Below are 24,428 nucleotides of genomic sequence, written 5' to 3' on the forward strand. Positions count from 1 at the left end.
GGGCTTGGTGTTTGATTGGATGTGGAGTTGATCACCTGAGGAGATCATCAGCAATTTGACAATTATTTTTTGATTACTTCCTAACTTCTAGGCTTTCTGCTAGGGTTGTGAATAAATGGAGAATGGAAACAAATCTGGACTCTGCCCTCATGGATCCTATAACCTAGTTGGTGGGGAGGGCAGCCAGTAATCAAAAAGCCACACAAATAAATGTACACTTGCAACTATATGTGATGAACATTACAGATGAAACATACATGATACCATTAGAACTTAAAATAGAAGGATTTGGCATAATCAGGTTGGTAATCAGGTTGACTTTGGGAAAAAATAACTTCAGACGTAATAGGAGAGCATGTTTTAAAGTTGGTCAGAGTGGACATGTAGGTACCTAGTTAGAAGTCTGTTGTGGTAGTTCAAATGAAATGATGGTAGCTTAGGCTAAGGTGGTGGTGGAGAGATGGAGAGAAGTGGGAGAAGCAGAGAGAGATTTAGGAGGTGAAAGTGACAGCAATCTAGTTATCCTTAGCGTTTCTTTTACCATCTTTCACACCCAGGCAGGTACCAAGTTCTTTGATTCTCTCCCTTCAATACATTTAGAATCCTATTTCTGTCCCCCTCACTTTGACCACCATCATCTCTCACTTTCTAAGTGTTCTCTCTGCCTCCATTCTTTTTTTTTTTTTTTTTAAAGAGATTGGAGTTTATTTATTTATTTATTTTTGGCTGTGTTGGGTCTTCGTTTCTGTGCAAGGGCTTTCTCTAGTTGCGGCGAGCGGGGGCCACTCTTCATCGCGGTGTGCGGGCCTCTCACTATCGCGGCCTCTCTTGTTGCAGAGTACAGGCTCCAGACGTGCAGGCTCAGTAATTGTGGCTCACGGGCCCAGCTGCTCCGCGGCATGTGGGATCTTCCCAGACCAGGGCTCGAACCCGTGTCCCCTGCATTAGCAGGCAGATTCTCAACCACTGCGCCACCAGGGAAGCCCTCTGCCTCCATTCTTGCTCCCTTCAGGTCTGCTCATCTCACTGCAGCCAGAATATTATTTCCAAAATGCAAGTGTATTTGTCACTTCCCTGTTAAAAACCCCAGATGGCTGTTCATAGACTTCAGGATGAAGTCAGAAACTTTTCATATAATCTAGCTTCTCCCAGTCTCTGCATACTCCAGTCTTGCCACATACTTAGACACTATTTTATGAGGCAGGGGTCATGCTGAAGTTTCTGGCTTGGCAGTTGGGTGGATAGTACCATTCATTCGTATAGGGAACAAAAGAGAAAAACAGGTTGGAGAAAAAGATTATGAGTTCACTCCCAAATAATTGTTAATCCATCAAGACATTACCAGTTAAATAATGGAACAGTCCCTAAAAGAACAGAGTAGTTAGAAAGAAACACTGTCTAACTGAAGCCCATAGAGTAGAGATTTGAGAAGGAATGGGGTAGATGGTGTTGGCTGTATGCTTAACAAGTGTTCATTGAATGATTGAAAATTGTTACTTTTTACAACCTAATGTATCAGAATTATTGATGTTTCAAATTTGGTGACTCAGGTATTCTGATTGCTTTTAATGTTTATGATTCAACATTATATTGAAAATTATTCTAAATCATGATTTTTTAGTTTTACCGAACTTACAGTGGAAGTTATGTTAATTTCTCTCATGTCTTCATATAACTTATGGTCTTTAAAACAGTCTCCTTATTTATTTATTATTTATTTATTTATTATTTTACTTTCCATTTTTAGGAAAATTAAAATGTGAAGCAATTGTTGCTGACGTCCTGGATAAAGGATCCGGTTTAATAATGCTTATGGATGGTAACTCATTTCTAGTTCTTATAATAATATTGTTAGATTCATAGGCTTTGTATGTAACATAATACTTTATCACAGAAGTTGATTAATAAGTTTCTATTTATCTTCCAATTGTGAGAAAGCAAGATTAGTGTTCTAAAAATTCATAAGCTTTTTTAGAAAATAAGGGAGGAGGGGGTGGAGTAGATTGGGGTAGAGGTCCAGAGAGTGGGACATTTCAGGGGATTTGTAACAACATAACCAAAGCACAGAGGTGAGAAATGTGGCTGGTATAGCAAACATAGAGGAGAATTATGCTTCCTAGAGTATGTTTTTTGGCAGGAATGAATACATAGACTGCCCTCAGTTGATAATTAGGCTATGTTGTAGATACTCTTTTCTGTGTTAGCTCTTTGGAACTTCAAACGTATTTGACCCCTGAATCATTCTTATAAATGGTAGTTAGGTTCTTAACCTTGCACATTCAAACCTATTGAACTTAAAATGGGGTTTAAACACCATAACCACATTTTATTTGCAGTGGAAAAAAAGATGATAGTAGTTTAATGAATGTTGAAATACTAGTAACTAAACATAAGCCAAAGATACATTGCTTAGAATTTATTTGTTTTAAAGTTTAAGAACAATAGAAATAGATAAACATTATAAAAAATTTTGGAAATAGCAGTGGAAAGTTTTTGTCTGGTATTTGGAATATAGGCTTTATCATTTTTGTTCTAAATACATAGGAGGTTATACTGAATATATTGTTTTGGAACTTGCCTTGTTTTTACTTAATAATATATTGAGAACATTTTTAATGCTCTTAAATATTTTTCTACCACATTGTTTTTGTTAACTCATAGTTTACAAAGTAAACTATGTATTTCATCATAGACACATAGAACATGTGTCTGTTCTCTCTCTTTCCCTCTTCCTCCTTACCCCTCTTCTTTCTTTTTTAAGGTTTTGGTATTTTCTTACCATTCCAAATATTGGCTAACATTTGGCTGGAACTCTCCTGGTTTTCTTTTAGTCTTCTCACCATTCTACCAAACGTCTACCACAAAAAAGTTTTGCAGTAACCTTAGCTTTAATTTTTACTATTCTTTCTTGATCTACTCCGTTTATTTAGCTATAGCTTGGTAATGGGTAATAATGTATTAGAAGTTGTAGATAAAATATAGATGAAATTAGATATCCAATTTTCTGTGTAATAAGGATAAAAGTCTTATTTTAAATGCAAATCACCATGACTTCCCTTATTTTTTGTTATAATTATATTTTTCCTTATTATACAATTCAAAATCATATTCCTAGTTTTATAGTGCTGGTGATTTAGGTGATGCTCAAACTGTCACCAGGAAAGTAGTCAGTAGAAAGAGGGACAGCTGTCTTTCATTCATTACTTGCTTACTTATTCACTAACTTGCTCAGTCACATCATTTGTTCATTGATTTACTAATTAATTTAATACATATTTATTAGGTGCCTTTTCTGTCCCAGTTACTATTCTAATTGCTGGGAATATGATGGTGAGCAAAAAAGCCGTGATCCTGCCCTCCTGAAGCTTATACCTTCATTCTCACTTATTTCTTCTTTTACATTCCAGGCTCTATTGAGGACTTCAGCAGAATGTTTGAAAATTTGGGAGTGTGGTTATCTGTATTTTATTTTAATTTTTAATTTTTATTGAATTATTGAATTTTAGTGGATTTACAATGTTGTGTTAAATTCTGCTGTACAGCCAAGTGATTTAGTTATATATATATACATTCTTTTTCATATTCTTTTCCATTATGGCTTATCACAGGATATTGAATATAGTTCCCTGTGCAATACAGTAGGACCTTGTTGTTTATCCATCCTATATATAATAGTTTCCATCTGCTAATCCCAAACTCCCAATCCATCCCTCCACCACCTTCCCTTCCCCTAGGCAACCACAAGTCTGTTCTCTATATCTCTGAGTCTGTTTCTGTTTCGTAGATACATTCATTTGTGTCATATTTTAGATTCCACATATAAGTGATATCATATGGTATGTGTCTGTCTCTTTCTGACTTCTCTTGGTATGATAATCTCTAGGTGCATCCATGTTGCTCCAAATGGCATTATTTCAGTCTTTTTTATGGCTGAGTAATATTCCAGTGTGTGTGTGTTTGTGTATCACATCTTCTTTATCCATTCATCTGTTGATGGACTTTTAGGTTGTTTCCATGTCTTGGCTATTGTAAATAGTGTTGCTATGAACATAGGGGTGCATGCATCTTTTTGAATTATAGTTTTGTCTGGATATATGCCTAGGAGTGGGATTGCTGGATCATATGGCAATTCTATTTTTCGTTTTTTGAGGAACCTCCATACTGTTTTCCATAGTGGCTGCACCAATTTACATTCCTACCAACAGTGTAGGAGGGTTCCCTTTTCTCCACACCCTCTCCAGCATTTGTTATTTGTAGACTTTTTAATGATGGTCATTCTGACCAGTGTGAGGTGGTACCTCGTTGTAGTTTTGATTTGCATTTCTCTAATAATTAGCGATGATGAGCATCTTTTCATGTGTGTTAGTCTGCATTTTATAGTGGAATTGTTTGAAAGGTTTGAGAAGGAGAGATTTGAAATATGAAAGGCAGTTGGGGCACTTTAAGAAGAGGTGAGATGAACTGCTGTTTCATAGTCCAGAAAGGATTTGTCAAGATCCTCTTCTCTCTGCCTTCCAGAGACTGGTAGTGAATGATTAAAATGAGTGCTCTGTATCCCAAACTTGGGTGTCTTTAAATTGCAAAGCCTTTTAGTAATTGGATTTTGTTTCTGAAACTTTTAAAAGGATTGTTGATCACATATTGGGTAACTAGTTATGTCTTTTGGTAATAACCTCTTTTTTGTTTTCATTTGCTTTTCAGTCTACTCTTATTCTGGGGAGGAACTTATATGTTATAATCAGTTCTCCATCTTTGTTGTTGGCGCTGGAGGTTTTGGTGGAAAACGGACGTCAGACAAAGCTAAGGTAGGCTATGACTTCATAAGTGAGATAGATGTGTCGTTAAGGATCCTTATCTGTATTTTGAACTTACCATATATGTAATTTCATAGAGTAGGATTTCAGTAATCCACACTTCTTTGAATCAGAATGTGTTCCTTGGATTTGAAATGCTGTTTATAGTTGTATATTTTAATATATAACATATGTTATATATAGAAAAGTCTGGCTGACGTAAGTGTAATGTAGCTGAGGTAACTGTGGGAATATCTTTACTTTCTTATGCAAACTTTGCCTGCATCCAAAACTCTTTAGAAAAACCTAACACTTACAAGTGATCCTTGTATAAATGCAAATCATCATTCATTAAATGACTTGAGCATTTCTCTTGTATAAAACAATTCTAGTTACTCTTTAGTTCTCAAATTCTATCCAAAAACATATTTTTTTCCTAAAAATATTTTGTAAATTGGATTTTACATCAATTTAACCTAGCTTTTACCTCTGCCCTCAGTTCCCAGAATAGGGCTGCACTGTCTTCCTAGGAGGAGCAGCTCACTCATTTTTCCTATTACCCCCACCCCGGCTCCCCAGCCCCAGCTTGTGTTGCAGAAGCTCAATTCCAGGTAAAAGTGGCTGAGAGTTACGGGGCTGTCTTCCTCCACCCCATCCCCACTTGTAGGGTGGAGACTGTGTTCCACCGTGGCAGGCTGAGAACACTAGGGCCCTGATAACTCTTGCCCAGGCTGCTCATAGCGTGGGGGTCCCCTGCTGCTAGAGGCAAGCTGAGAAGACCAGGAGCTCCGACCTCTGCCTAGGACTCTTCTTGTAAAGTGAGGATGTCACTTGGAGAGAAGTGGGCCACTATCCTTGCCCTCATGTCCGTGGCAGTGGTGCAGAGGTTTTGCCTGGGGGGCAAGGCAGGCTGTAATAATAGAGAGCTCTGAAGCCCTTCCCATGGAAACTGACTCATTTTGGTACCAAGTATTTGGAAGCTCAAAAGTAAGGATGGTTTCAAAATCAAGGTTACTTTAGTGATAATCAAGAGGAGGCTGGTAGCTCCATGGAAGCAGTAAACTAAACTAGTCCAACTAGAAGTTTGCCAGAGAGAACCATGGAAAGAGACAGCTAAGAAGAGTCGTCATGGGATCATAACAAGCCTCAAAGACTGGCCTCAAAGACTACACCTCCAAAAAGGCCTGACTTTAATTGGATCACACTGTGGAACAATTTATGCCCCAGGGCACTGTTGAAAATAATAGAACAGTCATCTGGCAATTTGTGAAGCCGAACAGCTGGACAGACAGTTTAACAGAGAGATCAGGGAGAGACAGTCACAGAGCGCCCTGCTAAAACCACTGTCATCCCAGGCTGACTGTGCTCGCCCAAGGCTGTACCCTCTGAGGAGCAACATCAGAGTCTGCACACTGGGGGGGAAATATACTTAACTAAAATCGTCTAGCCAAGTCACTAAACAAATGAACAAGTTAACAATAACAACAAGCCCTGGAAGGGGAAAGGGGTCTCAGTATCCAGAGTTGCTGCAATATATTATCTAAAGTATCCAGTTATCAACAAAAAATTACAAGATCTGAAAGAAATAAAAGAGTATGACCCATAGATAGGAAAAAACAAAACAAAACAGAACAGGCAACAGAGATTGCTTTGGAGACGACTTAATAGGAAAAGACTTCAAAGCATTTATTGTAAATATAGTCAAAGAAGTAAAGGAAACCATGCTTAAAGAAGTAAAGTGTGTAAAGAAGTAAAGTATGAGGACAATGTCTCATCAAATAGAGAAGAATTGGGGAATTCCCCGGTGGTCCAGTGGTTAGCATTCCGCACTTCCACTGCAGGGAACATGGGTTCAGTCCCTGGTCGGGGAACTAAGATCCTGCAAGCTGCGTGGTGTGGCTAAAAAAAAAAAAAAAAAAAAAAAAGAGAAAGAAATCAATAAGTAGATATTATATAAAAAAAGAACCAAATAGAAGTAGTTCTGGAACTGAAAGTACAATAACTGAAATGAAGAATTTACCAGAGGGTCTCAACAGTAGATTTGAAGTGGCAGAATTAAAATCAAAAAGCTTGAAGATCGATCAATCTATCTCTGTCTGAAGAACAGAAAGAAAAAAAGGTGAAGAAAAAGAATGAAGAGGCTCAGAGAAATGTGAAATACCATTAAGTACACCAGCTTTTACGTAATGGGCATACCAGAAAGAGAGGAGAGAGAAAGAAGCAGAAAAAATAATTGAAGGAACAATGGCATAGATGAAAAACATTGATCTACACATCCAAGAAGCTCAACTGCTCCAGTTAGGATATAAATGCAAAGAGGAAGATCTAGACAGACGTTTCTCCAAAGAAGACATACAGATGGCCAAAAAGCACATGAAAACATGCTCAACATCACTAATTATTAGAGAAATGCAAATCAAAACTATGAGTTATCACCTCACACTGGTTAGAATGGCCATCATCAAAAAATCTACAAACAGTAAATGCTGGAGAGGGTGTGGAGAAAAGGGAACCCTTTTGCACTGTTGGTGGGAATGTAAATTGATACAGCCACTACGGAGAACAGTATGGAAGTTCCTTAAGAAATGAAAAATAGAGTTAGCATATGATCCAGCAATCCCACTACTGGGCATACATCTGGAGAAAAGCACGCACCCCAATGTTCATAGCAGCACTGTTCACAATAGCCAGGACATGGAGGCAACCTAAATGTGCATCAGCAGAGGAATGGGGGCTTCCCTGGTGGTGCAGTGGTTAAGAATCCGCCTGCCAATTCAGGGGACACAGGTTCAAGTCCCAGTCCGGGAAGATCCCACATGCCGTGGAGCAACTAAGCCCGTGCGGCACAACTACTGAGTCTGTGCTGTAGCACCCACGAGCCGCAACGACCGAGTCCACGTGCTACAACTACTGAAGCCTGCGTGCCTAGAGCCTGTGCTCCGCAACAAGAAAAGACACCACAATGAGAACCCTGCGCACTGCAATGAAGAGAGCCCCCGCTCACTGCAACTAGAGAAAGCCCGCACACAGCAACAAAGATCCAACACAGCCAAAAAAAATAAATAAATTTATTAAAAAATAAAAAGATTTATGCACTTAAAAAAAAAAAGAGGAATGGATAAAGAAGAAGTGGTACATATATACAATGGACTATTACTCAGCCATAAAGAAGAATGAAATAATGCCATTTGCAGGAACATGGATGGACCTAGAGACTGCCATACTGAGTGAAGTAAGTCAGATAAAGACAAATATCATATGATATCACTTATATGCAGAATCAGAAAAAAAAACATACAAATGAACTTCTTTACAAAACAGAAATAGAGTCACGGATGTAGAAAACAAACTTATAGTGACAAGGGGGGAAATGGTGGGGGAGTGATAATTTGGGAGATTGGGATAGCACAGGGAACTCTACTCAATACTCTGTAAGGACCTATATGGGAAAAGAATCTAAAAAAGAGTGGAGATATAGATATAGATATAGATATAGATATGTATAACTGATTCACTTTGCTGTACACCTGAAATTAACACAACATTGTAAATCAACTATACTCCAATAAAAATTAAAAAGAAAATAAATGCAAAGAGATCCACACCCTTAGTAAAGTGCATTTAAAGATTAAATCAATATAGATGGGAATTGTTGGTCTAATTCTTACAGTTATTGTCATCTTTTGCATTGGGAAAAGAGTCTTTACCTTTTTCTCCTTTGTGGCCTAGAGAATGGATCTGGTTATATAATTCCTTACGTTACACAAGGTCATTTCAGGGAAATCATAATGTAGATGAAGCTAGCAGTTATGAAATTTTAAATGTCATTATGTGCTGAAAATAAAATATTAAAATAAACTTTTTATCCAGCTTGCAGATTTTGTTACAGTCAGCCCTCCATATCTGTGTGTTCTGTATCCACAGGTTTGGCATCTGCAGATTGCACCAACCGTGGATCAAAAATATTCAGAAAAAAAAAATTCCAGAAAGTTCCCAAACTATTTACACAGCATTTACATTGTATTAGGTATTATAAGTATATGGGAGGATGTGCATAGATTATATACAAATACTACACCGTTTTATATAAGGGATTTGAGCATCTGCAGATCATGGTATCCATGAAGGGGTCCTGGAACCAATCACCCTTGGAAACTGAGGGATGACTGTATATTGAAACATGGTTGTTTATCAAATATCAGTTTGGGTAAAGAGAATAACAATTATTTTGTTATTATTTAACGTGTAGTGTTTTTTGATCTTAGGTAGCTGTAGCCATACCTAATAGACCTCCTGATGCTGTACTTACAGATACCACCTCACTTAATCAGGTAAGAATGTATTTTTGAAAAGTGATAAAGCCACCTGACTCCTGACACTTTTTGATTTATAACTCTGATACCCTGTAATTTTGTGAGTCCAAAAGTAGTGGCTGTGTTCTTCTACGTAATAAAAATAACGGCATATTTCTGTAGTTGAAATTTGTTCTTTCTGAATTTTTACTTAGCAGTTTTTTTCTCCACTAGGTATCAAAAGAAAATGTAAAATGGCTTTTCATTAGTCAATTGAAAAAGCATCATGCTTTGTTGGCAATGGATTGCTTGCCTTAAGGAGACTGCCTAGCTTAGTAGTGAAGAATTTCATTAAAGCCTTAGAGAGCAGGATAAAATAAAAGGCAAATTTCAGTTATCCTTTCTTCTATTGGAAAAGAAAACTGAGCTACATTGCTTCGAGAGAGATTATTTTATGCTAACTTTAGTGGACAGGTACAATAAAGCATCTGAGAAGGAGTAGATGATTTAATCTCATTTGTTTGGCATAAATAATATGTTTTCTGATGGAGGAGTTAAAATGCCCTGTCAGTTAACAAATTCTGTAAGCATGCAAAGATTTATCTAAGAAGCAAAAGGTGACCATAAAGTTGAGAAAAGCAACTTTGTTTTTGAGAGACCTGACGATTCTTCCCTAAGATGGCCAGAATAGTAACCATGCAAATATAGAGCAGAATATGTAAAGCTCTGAAGTTATGCTGTGAATAAGCAGGTGATGACAGCACATTATTTGTAAAATTCACTTATTTTTTGATACTAATTTTGATATACTTGATATGAGAACTTCTGCAGGATTTATGTGTGCTGGCAAATAGGAATATAATTTCATGAGCCAGAAAGAATTAAGTTTGGAACATATTAATTGTATTTTTTTATACACTATATAATTGGGTGATAGAACAATACTTTCTACCTCAGATTAGTTTTTGCCTTTAATTGTTCTTCCCATCCCTATTTCTTATCAGTTTCTTAAGAGAGCACTCATATTTATGTTTAATTAAAGCTTCATAGTGAAATTAATTTTATTAGCACACTGAAGAACAGAAGACTTCATGGTTTCATGGTTCAGAAAACCCAGAAATGCTCCATTATTATTCTTGTGTTACTGAAATAATAAAATATATCTGCTGTAGATAAGAAAAGCTGAATAGTTTCCATGGCTTGAATTTCTTTATACAGTAAGCAGAAAGATTTTCTTTTTTTCTTTTTTCAGATGAATAGAACTTTTTGTTAGCTTTTAGCAGACTTGAGTATTTTGCTGTGTGACAAAGGACAGTTTATAAGTTAACAAATCTTTTTTGTATAAATAATGGGCACCCATCATTTGACAGAGGTTCCTGACCATTTGTATCATATAGTCACTCGAGAATATGATAAAAACTACCGACTGTTTCTTCAAAAACATTTTGCATAAAACTTTGCATAAATTTCAGGGGATTTGTGGGCTGTTTTAAATTGGATCTGTGCTATAGGAGATACAAATCAAGTAGAAGAAGTGTGATCTACTGACAAGGAACTGAAAGGACACTTAGATTTAAGGCGTAGATGTCTTAATTTCCAGGGCACCTATTCTAAGCAACGAATGATTAAATACAAGGCTTTGAATTATAGACTAAGTGCTGTAGACATTCTGAGATGGGCTACTCATTAGAGAATGACATACAGAAGAGTTTGGTAGGAAAGATGGGACTTCTGAACTAAAATGGTGTATAGATCTTCTCTCTTGCCAGGGGTATAAGGCTTGCAGTATGGCCTGGAAGGGGATAAGAACTTAGTAATGATAGCAGAAAAGAGCATGATGTATGTACAAGGAGTAAGAATTAGAGCATTCACACCGGAGAGTGGTGGGAGATGATTGTGGACGAACAGACCTTTAAGGAGAAGTGGAAATGGAACAGATTATGTTGTTATAGCATAAACTTTGTGCCAGGTATTTAAATTAAATAAGTAACTTTTCAATCAGTAGGGAAACTGGCAACCATAGCTCTACCAATATCACTTCTGGAATATTTTGTTTTTCATGTCTTTAGGAAAATTTCTTCATCTTCAAACTGGTATATATTACAAGTATACTTCATGGTTTTGCATAATTAATAAAGAGAAAATTCTTCCCCAATAATCTAGAAAGACCAAAGAATAAATAGGTAACAGGTGTCAGGCTTTGTATTTGAGGAGAATGAAAACAAGTATCTTTAGTTTCCCTAGATACATATCTCCTACTACTTATTCTAACAATTAGGACCTTAGCTACCATCATTGTTAAATAAAGTTAATCTTTGGAATATTGGTTATACTATCCATTAAAATATAATTCTTTATTATATTACCATGTGTATTGTAAGTACTTTTAAAATTTTGTTTTGAAACAATGATTTATCATTTTGCATGACTCTGGGTCGCCTGGGTGGTCCTTGTGCTACAAACGGTGTTGGCTGTCACTCATGTGGCTGTTCTCAGACGGCGGCTGGGTGGGGCAGGAAAGTCCCGGATGGCTCTTTCACAAGTGCAGGGTCTTAGTGCTCCCTGTTGGCTGGCGTGCCTCTCATCTCCACCCGGCTTCTTCTCCGGGTGGTGTCTCATCTTCCAGGGCCTTTCTCTGTGGCCCTCAAGGGGATTTCTATTTCAATTTCTGGAGCTGCTTCCTGTGTAGCTTCCTCCCTTTCAGTACGTCTGCATTCCAGCTGCCCATTCTCCCAGAACTCTGATCTTTATCTCTTTAACTCTTTGAGACTGTTTTGCTATGTTTCGGTTTCCCTTTTTGCACTGCAGTCTAGAAAGTGCTGTCAGGCAGAGCACTGTGGCCATTGTAGAGTGCATCTTGTTTGTTTCTTTTCTGTCAAGAATCATAATCCTGTCCTGCCTACTGTCCAATGTCTAAGAACGGTATCTCCCTCACCCACTTAAAAAAAATTTTTTTTTCCTAATTGTTTACAGTGGAAGAGTAAGTTCATTCCACTTATTCCATCTAGGCCGGAAGTGGAAGTCCTCTACCTTTTTATATGCCCATAGTGCCCAATTTTCTCATTTATTACTATTTGTTTTCTCAGTTTTTATTGCTGTGCTTTGTTTCCTACTTGTTTCTAACAATTAAAGAGCCTATTTTATTTTCTTGTTTCTCTTTCCCTTACAGTTCCCATTTTGGGGAATGCATTAATTTTACTTTTTCAGAACAATTTAACATTTATATATTATTCTTCCCTCTTCCCCACCTTTGTTTTAGTCTTAGATTTGCAATTGAATATATATCAATCCTTTTGCCAAAGGTTCTCCCATATCTCCTGGTTGGATAAAGCTCCTCCTGTGGTAGGTTTCCCAAGAAGGCCTCGTGTATAGTATTCCTTTGGTTCCTATGTATTTATTTATTACATAAATTTATTTATTTATTTTTGGCTGCATTGGGTTGTCGTCGCTGCGCGTGGGCTTTCTCTAGTTGCAGCAATCGGGGGCTACTCTTCGTTGTGGTGCGCGGGCTTCTCGTTGTGGTGGTTTCTCTTTGTTTCGGAGCATGGGCTCTAGTCGTGCGGGCTTCAGTAGTTGTGGCACGTGGGCTCAGTAGTTGTGGCTCATGGGCTCTAGAGCACAGGCTCAGTAGTTGTGGCGCATGGGCTTAGTTGCTCTGCGGCATGTGGGATCTTCCTGGACCAGGGCTTGAACCCATGTCCCCTGCACTGGCAGGCGGATTCTTAACCACTGCGCCACCAGGGAAGTCCGGTTCCTATGTATTTAAAACTATTTTTCTATACCCTGGATACTCAAAGGACAGCTTGGCTGGATATGAAATCCTGAGTTTCTTAAAATGGTGTTCCATTGTTGCCTGGCTTTCTATATTGCTGTTTAGAAGTCTGATGCCAGTCATTATCTTCCTTTAAGTTACTTGATCTTTATCCTCAAGGGCTTTAGGATTTTTTTTTCCTTCATCTTTAAAAATCTCATAGTTTTACTAGTATAAGTCTCAGTGTTGCTCATTCCAGGTCAGTTTTCCCATGTACCTGGTGGGCCTTTTTAATATGTGTGTTCAGATCTTTTATTTTCAAAAAGTTTTCTAGGGTTATAATTTTAAATATTAGTTCTTATTCATTGTTTTATTTTTATTTCTTCAGGTACTCTTTATGTACATTGGATCTTTTTCTATCTTTCTTCCAACCATTTTCTGTCCTTTTTTAGTTCTTTATTAATCTCATTTCCATTCTCTTGGTTTTTTTCTTCTTTTTCTTCTATGCCCCTTATTAAAATTTTGTTTGAATATGTTCTCCTTTGGGAACATTATAATTTAGTCTTCAATTTCTGGTATGATTTTGATTTTTCTTTTATTTCTTTCCCAAGTTTAATCATCTCTTACTTCATTTCTTCATGTTTGTTGTCCATTTATATTTTTGGTTTTTGAATTTCAGATTCAAGATGTTTATTTCCTATCCCCAAATGCTTGAGTATTGTGTTATCGTTTTCTTCTGTTTGCTAGTTGTTTTGTTTGGGAAAATTTTATTTATTATAATGTTTCGGTTCTTATTTTCTTTTTTAGTCTTATTGTAGCTTTGTACAGGTGAAGATTACTTACCTATATGCATTTTGTAGGTAAAGTTAGTAGTTTGGGACAGTTTACAAGTTTCTTTCTTAAAGAAATTCAAGATTGTCATCTGTCAGTATAGCAAAATGCCTTTTCTTTAATGGATGGCTTTTTGGAGTAGGGCATAGTGGGGAAGTGTTTTATTAAATTTTTTTTTAGTTCTCTTTATCCTGCAGGATCATAAATTTCCCCTCTTGCTTCTCTTTCTTCACCATTCGTCTTCGAAGGAGACATCTTTGTTTTATCCTCTTCTTCCTCAGAAGTATTGCCTTTCTAGGACTGCCGTTTGGAGGCCCATGCACTTTTAATTCTTTTCTCAGTAGTCAGTATTCTAATCTTCCAGGATTCTTCTCAGTATTTTTGTCCTCGAGGTAGACTGTCTGTGTCTCGAAGTGATTTTTCTTTGTTTCCTTTTTTCTCTTCCATGAGCTTCTGCTATACTCCCCCTCCCCACCCCTACCACTCTCTCTAGTAGTTTTGAGAGGGTGCTCAGAAGACAGTGCTGCTGGATATAGGTGTTTTTTTTCTACTTATAGGAATTTGAAGTTTGTGGTTTTTCTCTTCTAGTTACACTGTAGGCCTGGGATCTGTGTAGTTTTACTTGTTTTTCTTGTCGATCTGTTTGCTTTTTTAGGGGATGTGAGGATTTGGGAAGAACTAATTCCTGACCCTTTTTATTTAGCATTTAGTTTAACTTAATGGTACACTTAAAAAAAAAAATTACTTATTTATTTGGCTGCATTGGGTCTTAGTTGTGGCACACAGGGTCTTCGTTGCGGCATGCGGACTCTTTCACTGAGGCACGTGGGCCCTCTAGTTCTGGTGCGCAGGCTCCAGGGTGTGTGGGATCAGTAGTTACGGCACGTGGGCTCTCTAGTTGTGGTGCGTGGGCTCTAGAGGGTGTGCGCTCAGTAGTTGTGGTGCAAGGGCCTAGTTGCCCCTTGGCATGTGGGGTATTAGTTCCCTGACCAGGGATCAAACCCATGTCCCCTGCACTGGAAGGTGGATTCTTAACCACTGGATGACTAGGGAAGTCCCTAATGGTACACTTTAAATAAATAAAACTAGGAACTAATTTACTCATATATGGAAGATCCTCCCACTTACATTTAATACTCAAGTAAGACAATATAGAGCTATTTTTCTTAGTTTGTATGTGTGAATTTTAGTGATTTTTACATCTAGGCAGAAATGAAACAACAAAACACGAAGCTTTTTGCCCTTCTTCTGAAATACGAAAGTCCTTCAAGATATTCAGAAAATAAACCTTGATAGTGTCCTTTATTGTTTAGAGAATGGTTATTTTGCATTATGATTGAATTTAGTTAAACATCTGATCAGTTGACTTTAGTCACTTCTCATCATAGATCTTTTATGTCTTTGCTAATTCTGCCTTCTGTTGGAAGTAATGCTGTCATTGAAATAATATGAAAATTTTCATATTCCTTTAATATGATTTCTCTAAAAGAGTTGTTTCTTTTCATTTATAGGAATGATATCTGTGGGGTAAGAACACTGGCACTAATCTTAAAAACTTGATTGTCTTATACCGTTGCTGAAATCTTTTAAAATAATCATAATAGTTCACATTTATTGAGGTATTAATACTTATCAAGGATAATGCTCTGTAAGAGTTTGATTAGCCTCTCAGTTTTTTAAACGAGAAGATTGAGGCTTAGGGTGATAAAGAAAATTGCCCACTAATGGCAGAGCTGGATTTGAACCTAGGTCTGTCTGGTGCCAAAGCCCATGATCTATTATGTGTTTGACACCTTCCTCTTTGGGCCCTGAAATTCGTCATTCTTTAACCATTTGTATGCAACATGATGATGTATATTTGCCTAGTGTTTTATTTTTTTTTAAAGTGCTTTCTAAAATTTATCATTTAATCCTCTACCATCTTATACAGAATCTTAAGTCACATCTTTTTGATAATTGTTGATTTGATTTAATTATTTTTAGAAGCCATATAAAGGGAAAGAATACTGAGTCATTAAAAAAGTGAATAATTTAGAAAACTATCATATAGAATGATGGGAAAGAGAAAGAGCTTATTAAAATTGTACAAAACATATTAAAAAGTAAACAACATTTTCCTATGAGTTATAGGAGATGTTATTTAATATAAATAAAATTTGTTAAAAAAATAATCAATAATTAAAAACAACAAAAACTCATTAAGAAAGTCAGGTATGCTGACTTGGCTAGTCTCTACACAACATTTTAATAGTCTTGGAAAGCTTAACCTAGCAATTGATAAGAAAGAGATGTCTAGAGGCAGACCCAAAGTTAATACACAGATACATTAAATACTTACTGTTAGCTCTTTTGTGAATTTCTTCCCTTCAGTACTGAAAAGTACTCTCTCAATTGACCAATGCACAATTTAAATGCTGGGAAGTATGGTGACTTTTTTCCTATTGTTATCTATATCTTTCTGCTAATTCTGCCTTATCTAAGTACAGAAGTGATGTGAGGATCTGGAGTAAGCAGGAATATAATCTTAATGGCAAGTTATTAGTCTTTTTTTTGCAGGATGAGCTGATCTCAGGATTTAGTGTACCCAGTAGAATGAAAGTTTGTGAGAAGTGTGTGATGTTTATATGTCTAGTATTAGGTTACAGGCTTCAATTTAAAACACCCCATTAAGAAAGTTGGCATAAATTTTGCTTGGTTAGAAGAGGCTATAAACATTTACACCTTATCTTCATTGTGTTTTTTTAAAAAAATGTTTATTTTATTTTTAAATAATTAATTAATTAATTAATTAATTTTTGGCTGCATTGGGTCTTTGTTGCTGTGCGCGGGCTTTCTCTAGTTGCGGCGAGCGGGGGCTACTGTTCGTTGTGGTGCACAGACTTCTCATTGTGGTGGCTTCCCTTTGTTGAGGAGCGTGGGCTCTAGGGCATGTGGCCTTCAGTAGTTGGGGTGCTTGGGCTTCAGTAGTTGTGGCTCGCGGGCTCTAGAGCTCAAGCTCAGTAGTTGTGGCGCACGGGCTTAGTTGCTCCACGGCATGTGAGATCTTCCCGGACCAAGGATCAAACCCGTGTCCCCTGCATTGGCAGGCGGATTCTTAACCAGTGCGCCACTAGGGAAGCCCTTCATTGTGTTTTAACGAGAGTAGATTGATGGATTCCTTTTTGTGAATTTCTCCTTAGGCAGTGGTAACCAGTGTTGTTCCCAGATGTAGTTCTTGGTTCCCCTTCCTATTATTTGACAGTCCTCACGCCTTATGATCTCAGTGGCAGGTGTTACAAAAAGCATTTGATTTACACTTAATCTTTTTTTGTTAGAAATAGTTATTTTTTAATCAAAGCTACTATGAGGTACATTATAATGCATTTCTTATGCAATAATCAGCCATATTTCCTGTTTTTATTTTAATGTATTCTAAGAAGGCACTGGGTGCTAGTTTCTTTTATAATTCTTTCTCCACAGGCTGCTTTGTACCGCCTCAGTGGAGACTGGAATCCCTTACACATTGATCCTGACTTTGCTAACTTAGCAGGTGAGTTGCTAATAATGTGAGCCAATGAAAATATTAGCTCAGTTATCTAAATAATACTTAAAGCCGTCGCTACTTATGACTGGAAGTTTGAGTAACATTTTAAAAATAGCCCTCTCCTAATATGTTTATGCAAAAGACATGGAAAGGTGGGAAGTAGTGTTCAGAAAATGGTGTACGTGAAATTCAGATTATGGTGGAAGGTAGCTCCTGCTAGTGCAAGGTGTAGGATAGGACCATGGGGATGGGTGTCTGAGTTATCATGAAGGTCAAGGCCATTGGAGGGGAGAGCAAAGAACTGAAAGGTTGAAGAAGGATCATCTACATACATGGATATTGAAATCACTGTGGATGATTTCATGGTTACAACCAAAGCGAAACAAAATAATTATTTGTGTCCCCAGAGCTCTGACATTCCTCCCTTTTTTTTTTCTTTTTTTGTTTATTTCATAATTTTTTTCCCAGGAAGTATTATTTATAAAATATTTTCCATGTTTCTTAACACATTATTGACTGGAGATGTATTAACGCCATAGGCGTTAGTTTCTGCAAAAATCCCCCTGGTCAATAATGTGTTAAAATAGGTGGTATGAGTCAGGCTAATGCAGTTTAAAAATGTATTTTTGAAGTCCTGAATGAACTGTTCTTGGTTTTTAAACATGAAATGTGCCTTTATCTAACTAAATTCTCTCTCTCATTTTTAGGTTTTGACAAGCCCATATTACATGGATTATGTACATTTGGATTTTCTGCCAGGCATGTTTTACAGCAGTTTGCAGATAATGATGTGTCAAGATTCAAAGCAATTAAGGTATGTGTAAATTATTAATAATTTAACTACTTGTTCCTTTTTAGTTTTAGAGGAATCTTAGTGACTTCACTTAAAAATAGGTACTATACCGAAGTTATTATTTTTATTATTTCATTGACTTGGCAATCCGCAAGTTTTCTTTTTGTAGCTCTAAATGCCTCTATTACACTTGCATCATGAAGGATATTATATACAGTTATACTTTTAACAGATTGATTTGATTGTTTTGTAAATTAATTAGGAGCATACATATATCAGCATATATGCCTTAACAAACTCAAGATTTACCTTTAAAAATTTATTTATTCATGTTTTACTGTTTTATAATTTGCCTTAATTCAATTGAAAATGTTAAGTGGCTGCATTTGAACTCTAATAAACATGCACCTATATCAGTATGTTGGTTGCATATTGATTTTAGTTTTGCACTTTTTTTTTTGTGGTCACTGTAAATTTATTTATTTTTTGGTTGTATTGAGTCTTCCTTGCTGCGCTCAGGCTTTCTCTAGTTGTGGCGAGTCGGGGCTACTCTTCATTGTGGTGTGCGGGCTTCTCATTGCGGTGGCTTCTCTTGCTGCGGAGCACAGGCTCTAGGTGTGCGTGCTTCAGTAGTTATAGCACGAGGGCTCGGTAGTTGTGGCTCGTGGGCTCTAGAGCACAGGCTCAGTAGTTGTGGCACACGGGCTTAGTTGCTCCGCAGCATGTGAGATCTTCCTGGACCAGGGCTCGAACCCGTGTCCCCTGCATTGGCAGGCGGATTCTTAACCACTGCACCACCAGGGAAGCCCTAGTTTTGCACTTTTAAGTTAGCTTCAAGTTTTCATCCATTATAAATTGCAAAGAAAACTGACTCTGCACAGTTTTGCATAAATCGAAAGACATACACTTAAAACAAAACAAAACAAAACTTTAAGGCAGTGTCAAATAGCTCCAAAAGCTCTTATCAGTTTGTACTCCATGCAGCAGTGGAAATTTATTTTCTGATGTCTTCCCTTTGATAACACTGATTATTCTCATTATTATAACTATTTTATAGTTATTATTATAATGATTTTAAAAACCAGCGAATAATATATACACAGAGCAAATAAAATACTATAGAAAATTAAGAAATAAAAAATGTAATTATTCTGTCCTATACAACAACCCCAGGTCTTATTCCTCAGACTTAATTAGTGCTACTTTTTTTTTTTAAATTAATTAATTAATTAATTAATTTATTTATGGCTGTGTTGGGTCTTCGTTTCTGTGCGAGGGCTTTCTCCAGTTACGGCAAGTGGGGGCCACTCCTCATCGCGGTGCGCGGGCCTCTCACTGTCGCGGCCTCTCCCGCTGCGGAGCACAGGCTCCAGACGCACAGGCTCAGCAGTTGTGGCTCACAGGCCCAGTTGCTCCACGGCATGTGGGATCCTCCCAGACCAAGGCTCGAACCCGTGTACCCTGCATTAGCAGGCAGACTCTCAACCACTGCGCCACCAGGGAAGCCCCTAGTGCTACTTTTTTTTTTTTTTTTTTTTTAAATTTATTTATTTATTTATTTATTATTTATTTTTGGCTGTGTTGGGTCTTCGCTTCTGTGCGAGAGCTCTCTCCAGTCGTGGCAAGCGGGGGTCACTCTTCATCACGGTGCGCGGGCCTCTCACTGTCGCGGCCTCTCCCGTTGCGGAGCACAGGCTCCAGACGCACAGGCTCAGCAGCTGTGGCACACGGGCTCAGTTGCTCCGTGGCATGTGGGATCCTCCCAGACCAGGGCTCGAACCCGTGTCCCCTGCATTGGCAGGCGGACTCCCAACCACTGTGCCACCAGGGAAGCCCCCTAGTGCTACTTTTAACTGCTTCTCTTAAGTTGTTCTGGTGGTTACCTATATAACTCTACTTAATATGATTATTCTTCTGTGTTTTGATTTGTCAAGATTAAACTATTTATTGATTCTATATTTTGAAAGACAAAGAATTAACTTTTACTAACTATATCTCTACTAATTTTATCATACTACTATTTTTATGAATTTAAGTATAGTCCAGTCTCTGTTTCTTCCTTTTATGCTCTCCAACCTTCCCCCCAAATACCACCCCCCAGCAAAGTGGAAAAGCTTCATATTAAAACATTCTTAACCCTAAAACACATTTTTTTGAAAGGTTCGTTTTGCAAAACCAGTATATCCAGGACAAACTCTACAAACTGAGATGTGGAAGGAAGGAAATAGAATCCATTTCCAAACCAAGGTATGGATAATGTAGTTAGAGGTACATTGTTTCGTTACCCTCTTCACTGTATCCTATAATTATGTTCCATCCTAGCATTGTTTTGGTTAATATTATGGATATGAGATAAAACTTAGAAAGTTTTTTTTAAAAAATCAGTCGTAACTTTTAATCGAAAATAAGATGCCTCCATACCTTGTTTTTTATTTTCTGTTTTTTTTTTTTTTTTTTACAGTCCAGGTCTTTTATTTTCTTTACCCCCATCATGCCATGAATTCATAGGGAATGGGCTCCAGCAGTTCAGGCTTCTTTCCATTGGTTCTCACGAAGTGTGCTTCCCTGGGGGAGCAGGCTGGCGCTTCAGCTGAACCCAAGTACCTTTCTCTTTGGCTTCCTTCTTTTTCTGATCATTTTCCTTCACTCGTTTCAGGAAGCTATCTCAGCTCTTAGAGTGCGTAACATGCTCAATACGCACATTAATTCTCTTGGCAAGAATCTTGCCCTTAGCTTGTATGTTTACAATGATGCCAACAGCATGCTGGGTAACATTGTAGACTCTCCCAGTTTTGCCATGGCAACATTTGTGGGGCATTCCTTTTTGAACAGTGCCCGTTCCCTTGATATCTACAATATCACCTTTCTTGTAGATTTGCATGTGTGTGGCCAAAGGAGCAGCTCCATGTTTTCTAAAAGGCCTAGAGAACATGTAGCGGGTGCCCCTCCTCTTTCTCTTTGTGTTGGTCATTTTGGCGAATTACTGGAAGATGGAGGTTCTGGCCGAAAAGAAGCTATTTTCTGTTTTTTATTCTCAGCTAAATTGGTGCCTGTCTACATAACATTTCTGAAAACCCAACCAACCATATCTTTTTGGCTCAACCCATCATTCAAGTTGTTGTCAGAATATAATCTTCAGAAAATTAAAGGCATGACTCTCAGACAGATATAAAATGAAAATGTGACACAAATTAACATCTTATGTCACAGAGTCTGGGCTTAATTAATAGTAAGTAACAAGACAGAGTATATCTCCCTATAGAGTTAAGTAATTTTGGGGTGAGGCTGTTAGCAGTGCTCCAGTAAAATACTAAAAGGACATGCAATCAGCCTTTTATAAGTTTTTTACAGATTATTTTTGTTAATACAGTTGACCAGGGTGACACTTTTTGGCCTGATCATTTGTACTACATTGATGGTTTGTGTCGAGCAGTTTAAATACCACCACCAACAATAATAACAGCTTAAAGTTGTCGAGTACCTATAAGCAGGCTATCCCATTATTTCTACTATGCGTAACAGCTCTACATTTAATTTAGGAAAATCTAGGTTCAGGTCTCCTAAATAACTTGCTCATGGTCACATAGAAAGTGGTGGAGCTGGGATAGACACCCAGGTCTGCCTGGCTCAAGGCTTCCTTCCTAGGCCCTAACTTTTTTTTTTTTTTTTTTTTACTGTATCATGATTTCTTTCATAAATATAAATAACTTTGCAGAACTCTTCTTTGTATGGCTGCCTTCTCCTTATTACTTCCTGCTGCTTGCAGTATCATTTTCCTGCTTCATGTATGCACACTATTTCACTTTGCAAATTTCTTTTGTCTTTTCGGCTTCAGAGGAAGCTCTACCTTGTCCTCAGAGGCAGTCCCTTACTACTCCCCTTTCCCTCATCCATACAAAAACACATACTGGCTTTCTCTGAAATCCTCCTACAATTAATGTTGGTGCCACATATTCTGGGACCCTCTTATTTTCTAATTATTTCACCTACGTTTATTTTATTTATTTATTTATTTTTAACATCTTTATTGGAGTATAATTGCTTTACAATAGTGTGTTAGTTTCTGCTGTATAACAAAGTGAATCAGCTATACATAAATATATATCCCCATATACCCTCCCTCTTGCGTCTCCCTCCCACCCTCCCTATCCCACCCCTCTAGGTGGACACAAAGCACCAAGCTGATCTCCCTGTGCTATGTGGCTGCTTCCCACTAGCTATCTATTTTACATTTGGTAGTGTATATGTGTCCATGCCACTCTCTCACTTCATCCCAGCTTACCCTTCCCTCTCCCCGTGTCCTCAAGTCCATTCTCTACATCTGCATCTTTATCCCTGTCCTGCCCCTACATTCTTCAGAACCTTTTTTTTTTTTTTTAGATTCCATATATATGTGTCAGCATACAGTATTTGTTTTTCTCTGACATACTTCACTCTGTATGACAATCTCTAGGTCCATCCACCTCACTACAAATAACTCAATTTCATTTCTTTTTATGGCTGAGTAATATTCCATTGTATATATGTGGTATATCTTCTTTATCCATTCATCTGTCAATGGACACTTAGGTTGCTTCCATGTCCTGGCTATTGTAAATAGTGCTGCAGTGAACATTGTGGTACATGACTCTTTTTGAATTATGGTTTTCTCAGGGTATATGCCCAGTAGTGGGATCACTGGGTCGTATGGTAGTTCTATTTTTAGTTTTTTAAGGAACCTCCATACTGTTCTCCATAGTGGCTGTATCAATTTACATTCCCACCAACAGGGCAAGAGGGTTCCCTTTTCTCCACACCCTCTCCAGCATTTATTGTTTGTAGATTTTTTGATGATAGCCATTCTGACCAGTGTGAGGGGATACCTCATTGTAGTTTTGATTAGCATTTCTCTAATGATTAGTGATGTTGAGTATCCTTTCATGTGCTTGTTGGCAATCTGTATATATTATTTAGAGAAATGTCTATTTAGGTCTTCTGCCCATTTTTGGATTGGGTTGTTTGTTTTTTTGATGTTGAGCTGCAGGAGCTGCCTGTATATTTTGGAGATTAATCCTTTGTCAGTTGCTTCGTTTGCAAATATTTTCTCCCATTCTGAGGTTTGTCTTTTCGTCTTGTTTATGGTTTCCTTTGCTGTGCAAAAGCTTTTAAGTTTCATTAGGTCCCATTTGTTTATTTCTGTTTTTATTTCCATTACTCTAGGAGGTGGGTCAAAAAGGATCTTGCTGTGATGTATGTCATAGAGTGGTCTGCCTATGTTTGCCTCTAAGAGTTGTATAGTGTCTGACCTTACATTTAGGTCTTTAATCCATTTTGAGTTTCTTTTTGTGTATGGTGTTAGGGAGTGTTCTAATTTCCTTCTTTTACATGTAGCTGTCCAGTTTTCCCAGCACCACTTATTGAAGAGGCTGTCTTTTCTCCATTGTATATTCTTGCCTCCTTTATCAAAGATAAGGTGACCATATGTGTGTGGGTTTGTCTCTGGGCTTTCTATCCTGTTCCATTGATCTATATTTCTCTTTTTGTGCCAGTACCATACTGTCTTGATTACTGTAGCTTTGTAGTATAGTCTGAAGTCAGGGAGCCTTATTCCTCCAGCTCAGTTTTTCTTTCTCAAGATTGCCTTGGCTATTCAGGGTCTTTTGTGTTTCCATATAAATTGTGAAATTTTTTGTTCTAGTTCTGTGAAAAATGCCATTGGCAGTTTGATAGGGATTGCACTGAATCTGTAGATTGCTTTGGGTAGTAGAGTCATTTTCCCAGTATTGATTCTTCCAATCCAAGAACATGTTATATCTCTCCATCTGTTTGTATTATCTTTAATTTCTTTCATCAGTATACTGTAGTTTTCTGCATGCAGGTCTTGTGTCTCCTGAGGTAGGTTTATTCCTAGGTATTTTATTCTTTTTGTTGCAATGGTAGATGGGAGTGTTTCCTTAATTTCTCTTTCAGATTTTTCATCATTAGTGTATAGGAATGCAAGAGATTTCTGTGCGTTAATTTTATATCCTGCTACTTTACCAAATTCATTGATTAGCTCTAGTAGTTTTCTGGTAGCATCTTTGGGATTCTCTGTGTATAGTATCATGTCATCTGCAAACAGTGACAGTTTTACTTCTTCTTTTCCGATTTGGATTCCTTTTATTTCTTTTTCTTCTCTGATTGCTGTGGCTGAAACTTGCAAAACTATGTTGGAAAATAGTGGTGAGAGAAGGCAACCTTGTCTTGTTCCTGATCTTAGTGGAAATGGTTTCAGTTTTCCACCATTGAGAATGATGTTGGCTGTGGGTTTGTGATATATGGCCTTTATTATGTTGAGGTAAGTTCCCTCTATGCCTAGTTTCTGGAGAGCTTTTTTCATAAATGGGTGTTGAATTTTGTCACAAGCTTTTTCTGCATCTATTTAGATGATCATATGGTTTTTCTCCTTCAATTTGTTAATATGGTT

General features: G+C 37.5%; 1 protein-coding gene across 1 annotated transcript in view; it reads left to right on the forward strand.

Moving 5' to 3' along the window:
- The window catches only part of LOC103013794 (peroxisomal multifunctional enzyme type 2-like), a 72,766-nt gene that overhangs the window by 45,255 nt on the left and 3,083 nt on the right, over positions 1-24,428 (forward strand). Inside the window, exons 15-20 of the mRNA XM_057539320.1 lie at positions 1,748-1,819; positions 4,702-4,805; positions 9,059-9,124; positions 17,127-17,196; positions 17,898-18,004; positions 20,144-20,230. Of these exons, the coding sequence (XP_057395303.1) occupies positions 1,748-1,819; positions 4,702-4,805; positions 9,059-9,124; positions 17,127-17,196; positions 17,898-18,004; positions 20,144-20,230 (506 nt within the window). The remainder of the gene's footprint in view (positions 1-1,747; positions 1,820-4,701; positions 4,806-9,058; positions 9,125-17,126; positions 17,197-17,897; positions 18,005-20,143; positions 20,231-24,428) is intronic.

Source organism: Balaenoptera acutorostrata, unplaced genomic scaffold (genome assembly GCF_949987535.1).
Source record: "Balaenoptera acutorostrata unplaced genomic scaffold, mBalAcu1.1 scaffold_701, whole genome shotgun sequence".
In the NCBI taxonomy this organism is placed as follows: Eukaryota; Metazoa; Chordata; class Mammalia; order Artiodactyla; family Balaenopteridae; genus Balaenoptera; species Balaenoptera acutorostrata.